Consider the following 5,761-nt stretch of genomic DNA (forward strand, 5'->3'; position numbering starts at 1 on the left):
CCAAGTTTATTAAAGACACAGATTTGTCTGAATTTAAAAAAAAAAAAAACATCATGGGTTCCCCCTACAACTTTAAAAAAGTGAGAAAAAAAATCATGGGTTCCCCCAAATTATAAACAGAGAAAGCAACAACCAAAAATATTCCAATAACTCAAATAGCCTTCCAACATCAGCAAAAGTGCTATGCCACAGGCTCAGCCCCCAGCCCGCGTCAAGCGCACGGGTCAAAAGGGCTGGACATGAAGGCCCCCAGCCCTCAGCAAAGGCTGGTGACCAGTGGGGGGCCCACTCTTTGCCCTCCAAACTGCGCATGTGCAGCAGCGGAAGGGTTGAGGGAGATGGATAGCTGGAAGTGCAGCATCTCCAATTGCCCTGGGGGACATTGCACAACAACTGGTGCCTTTTAAGGCCCCGTTTGGAGCCGATATAATTGCGCGATATAATCTGGAAACTTGTGACATCTGATCAAGTTTTGGCGGACCTGATCAGATGTCACATAGGATGTCATGCAAAAAAACTCATATATCGCCTGGATTATATTGGCTCCAAACAGGGCCTACAATTGACCGTCCACCCACGCCTCCACCCCTGAACTCCATACTTCACCTGCAACTATGGACCACACCTTGTCTCCACCGTTGCTCTCGCCACGGCCCATTGTCACAGTCACCGCCGGTTTACCCTTGTTTTGCCCGCTTGGCCCTCGCAACTTGGCAATTGCCTTCTTTGCTTGGGTCCCATTCCATCCACGAGGTACGTCCGTTCCCCCCAAAGATTCATCATCTAGAAAAATTCATGGCAGACAGTTATTCCAATTCATGGTGAGAATTCCTCACCTCAGTTGAATCCAATCCTGTTTCAGCTCGCCGGAAGCTCACCGCTAAACTTCTCTTTACTCAATTAGTGGCATCGCCCTTCGCATCTGTTGTCACTACCGCGCCTGGGCCCTTCTCCTTTTTCATCATCACGCCTCGGTACAACCAGCCGCCACCATATCCCTAACTCAACTGGACCGACCACACGCTCCCCCCATCATGCCCCCCTGCCCCGTCACCCTATCAAGGTCAATAAATTGAATACAGCCAGCCAGCTCCCGAATTCGGGCGTTATACCGCCGGCTTCTTGCGGCCTTTCTTGCCGATCAGTCTCTCTCACACCTTCTTCCTTACCAGACTAGACAATGCTGGATTGCTACCAGTTAGTTCGCCGAATACGTATTGGATTCTCAAGAGCTCATTCTCTGTACGTTCTTGAGACTTTCATTTTCAGGCTGCCATCAATTGGTTCAAATAAAGTTGCTTATGCTTTCATAAACAGTTCTGAGGTTGCAACAACTCAGCGCTCCATCGCGATCAATGTTTCTCACTGAAAGGCCAACCTGATATATGTACTGTGACCGGCCCGCCAGGTCGAACGTATCATGTGTACGGCATCTCATTTGCGGCTCGTTTGTCAACAATGGGCGGACTGCTTATACAAGTCTCATCTTCACCGTAGTTCATTGTTTGGATCCCATGTGGCCGCGGTCAGATTGGCTGACTCCATTCAGCAACGCTTGGAACTCTCCACGGCCCGTCTGCAAACACTTGGAGATCAACCACTTGTGGCCTTGGCCCCGGGATACTCTACCCTTGGCAGCCCATGCTGACACGGCCACTTCTGAGACTCTGGAGATATTACTCAAGCTATTTTCGGATACGATCGTCACGCTGGATACCAAATTTTATGATTTCTTTACGCTCCTGAGCCAAACAATTGATATCATTCGACGGATGCCAAACCTGCGTAATTTTACATTCAAAAACCCATAATGGTGGAGTGGACAGGATGATTTGCCTGCAACCGATCCTGGTTGCTTCAACGCCCTGATGATGGCCACTCCTGGGCTCCAGTCACTTCGGCTGGACATTCCTGTTTGCCTCCAACTTGAACCAGGTCTTCCAGCTATCACTTATCTGAACATCCTACCTGCACCAGATGAAAACCAAGAAATCCTTATGAGGTACGTGATGCTATAACTGAATCCAACCAGATACCCAATGTGTATCTTTCTTTCCCACTGTAGAGACTGTAAAATGAAGATGTGTCTGGTGAGAGTCAAACTCACAACCTCAGCTATGCTGAGACACATACTAGAGTGCTGCCTTTACCAACTAGGCTACAGACGCTTGTGGCGGCCAGCTGGGTGGTTGGTTGGTAGTGCTCATGGGTTGATCCAACAGCCCTCCATACTGTGGTGATACATCATGGTAGCAGACTAACAGACAACTCAACACCCACTGTATTGTTTTTATTTCCTATCCAGCCTGAAAATTGGCAAGTGTTTTCTAATACTCATAGCCAAGAGTACAAAGCTCCGCCCAAACTACCCAGAACTTGAACGTTCCCAGCGCCAGACCCTCCGACGACTTTGCAAACTTCTACTTTGAGAACCTCCCCTTCTAGCTCGAATGCGCGAGCAAGGAAGAGTCATCTGTAGACTCAAGGTGGGCCAGCACGGCGAAGCATCCCTGCCATCTGCCGCTAGGAGAACGCACGTACCTCTCTTTCTCTACGCAGGAATGAAACAAGTTTTGAGAAACATGAATTTCATGCATAGATTGTTGGGCTGGCGTCGCCGACGAGTCTACCGGCTCATTGGTACCCTCCTCGCCGCGACCCCTGCAGTTGCCGCCCATCTGTCCCCTAAGTGCAAGCATCACCAACCATTTCCCGGCGCGGCCTCCCCACCCAGCACACACTTTTCAGGCAACTGTCAACACAGCACTCTCCTGATCATCCTTTAAACTCATCATCCGTGTGAGAAAAAAAATTGGTCTCCAAGATGTGTTCCATAAAATCTTATACCATTGTGTTTGACTGACATGTACCCTCATACCTCTTGGGCCTGGTATTGTAAAAAAGGATTTGTCTTGGATTCACTATTTATTCTCAACCTGATTTGAGTACATACATGCACACATTTGTTTCAGCCATTGAAACAACGCTGAAACAAGTACAATACATGGAGCGTATCTGGTAAACATTTTTCATTGAAGATACACACCTAAAAGTCCTATTTTTTGTTTTTAGCCCGGATTATGTATAGGATGGCTGAAAACAAAAAATAGGCCATGTAGTTCTCCATCTTCAATGAAAAACGTTTACCAGATACACTCCATGTATTGTACTTGTTTCAGCGTTGATTGAAACCAAACTGTGCAGATTGAAAAATCCTCTCTGCATGAATTGATGTGATTTTGATTGATTTTTGCATAGAGTGGTGCGCTGCGCATGTTTCTTGAACTATTGTGTCATGATGTACACCCAAAAACATGGACCTAAAGTTGTGGGTCATTTGACTTCAAATTTGCCAGTGGCATTTGAAATTATGTGACTTAGACCTTAGCAGTTGAATATGAATTGATGTGTCATAAGCATGGGCATCCAAGACATCAAATCACTCACTCTTTGCTAAGATCATGGTTAAGGAGAAATAGCAGTCTGCCAGATACTTAAACTTGAAAAGTTGGGCTTAAATTCATGCCTGTTGTAAAAAAATCTTGAATAGACATTAACATGAATTTTGAGGATGACTTATGTATTTAACATCAGGAATGTGATGAGTAGTAAAAAATTTTAGCCATACATATATTTCAAGTAGATTTTTAGGCAAACATTGTTCTTTGCGGCCTCTGGGCCCTGCAGCGGCGAAGCCGCCTTGGCCTCTAGTGTGCATAAAATTGCACACCATTTTGCTTCAAGAGACACTCATGCAACTGACCCCAATTGGCACGCAAGAGCTGAAAGAAAAATTTCAGTGTTACTCAAACCTTTGATCAAGCCTTGCTTTGGAAACTTTCACTGCACAGTAACTGTGCACAAGGAAATAATGTGCACTTAGGTGCATCTAAAATGGGAGAGACATAACCACATCCCTCATGCCAAATGGGTCTGAGGCTCAAAAGAAAATTGAAGCATTTGTGGCTTTACTCCATTCTGAAGAGAAGCACAGATCATCCATGAAATGCTGCATTCAGTGCTTCACTGTGCTTTTTGCAGCAAAGCTCAGTCCAAATTGCTGCTTAGGAGATTTTCTTTTGGCAGACAGGGACATCCCCCTCCCCCCCTTTCAGTAGGCTTTATAGCTTGGCTCAACCAAAGTGAATTGTGATAGCTCAGATGAGGATTCTGGGGCCATCTATTGGATATCAACAGTCTTGATGTCCAGAAAGAAAAGATGCCCTCCCGGCCACTAAAACTACAAAACTTGAAGGGCTGGGAATTAATCTTGTCTCAAAAACAACTGCACCAGGAAAACTATACTTTCACTAGACTACAGGTGAAATCAGCCTAAGTCCAATGAGCTACCCACCAGTTGCACAGTTGGCCACATGGACAGCCCCCTGTAGGAAACAAAGGGGCCATTTTATCCTAGTTGTGGTAGCACCAGAGCAGGAAAAAAGTAGCAGCCATTTTTACTTGATGTCACCTGATGTCTGGTGACAATTTATTTTTCCTGGTGCTGGGTCAAATGTCAGCAGTTGACATGCATGAACGTGAGGGAGACTTGTGGTGGTCCTCCAGCATTCCTCAAAGGGGTGAATCAACCAAGCTTTGATTCCCTGTGGACAAATGCTTCTGTACTGATTTCAAATGCATTAATGGACCATTTTCACTTTGCCGCCATTGAGAAGAGAAGGCAAAGGGAGGAAAGGGAAACCGTTGGCGCAAAGTTTGAAGGCCCCTTGCAACTGATCACATTTAAGATCAAAGACAAATGTGGTGTCAATTGAGTATTTCCCATCACAATCCTCAATTTCTCAAGTGTCAATATCCTCCAGTTGGTTCCATTCAACAAGACACGCTTTCCGCCAAAATTCTGAGTTGGTGCCTGACAGAGGTTGTTTCAAATTCTTGGGGATTTTGATGTCTTGCGTGGTGCCAATGGATTCAAGCATGTTGTCTTGTTCTTGAAAGATTTTTTATGTGGAAACCTGTTTGAGAATGAGAGTTGATCAGATGTGTTGACTGGAATCCAAGTTCAATATAAACGGCTTTCCTTAAAAGTCCATGAAGGTAGAACATTCAGATGGATAAGATTTATTGATTGCTGGGTTCCAAAATATCAATCCTCAGCCTTCAGGTTTATATCCAATGAGATGTCTAATCCAACCACGTGTATCAAGTTTTTTCCATTGTTCTTTTAGAATATGAATTAAGCACCAAAAGGAAAGATAGATTGAGGATGTGGATCTTTTCCTGACAAAAGCTTTAAAGAGTTGAATCCGTGACACAAGAGTTGGGTATTTGGTTGACGATCCAACATCTACATATAACTAAATAAATGGCCTCTGGGGGCCAAACAAACCAGTACAAATATCTGTCATGCAAGTAACGCCGGTGTTGGTATGCAAATAATGCCAGCGTCAATGCTTTTTTGTATTAACCGTGTCCGTTCCCTCTGAAGTGACTCTGCTTGAACGGACTCCTGGTGCAACTCTACCTGAATGGACTTGGTAAGAGAGTCTCTTCAATGGCTCTTCTGCTTTGAACGGACCAGAAACTCCATTCAAGCAGAGTTATGTTGCCAAGTCCGTTCAAGCAGACTCATTGAGCGGACTTGGTGATCAAATTTCACCGAGTCTGCTCAACCATATTTAGGGTTATGACACCATGTTTGGGACAGGTGCGCACCCAGGGGCGTCTTCCCATTAGGCGGAGCATGGCCTTAAAACTCAGAGTTTGTTTCAACTCAGACTCAAGACTCAAGAGTCAAAGT

At 45.2% G+C, this 5,761-nt stretch overlaps 1 protein-coding gene across 1 annotated transcript; it reads left to right on the forward strand.

Annotated features, from left to right (window-relative positions):
- Positions 1-614: 614 nt before the first annotated feature.
- On the forward strand, positions 615-1,002 carry PtA15_9A289 (uncharacterized protein; the record flags this gene model as incomplete). The annotated part of the gene is made up of 2 exons (XM_053172482.1): positions 615-753; positions 905-1,002. 2 exons carry the CDS (start codon positions 615-617, stop codon positions 1,000-1,002), a joined length of 237 nt encoding a protein of 78 aa, XP_053023719.1.
- Between the last annotated feature and the right edge of the window lie 4,759 nt (positions 1,003-5,761).

The sequence above is a fragment of the Puccinia triticina genome, chromosome 9A (assembly GCF_026914185.1).
Source record: "Puccinia triticina chromosome 9A, complete sequence".
Lineage (NCBI taxonomy): Eukaryota > Fungi > Basidiomycota > Pucciniomycetes > Pucciniales > Pucciniaceae > Puccinia > Puccinia triticina.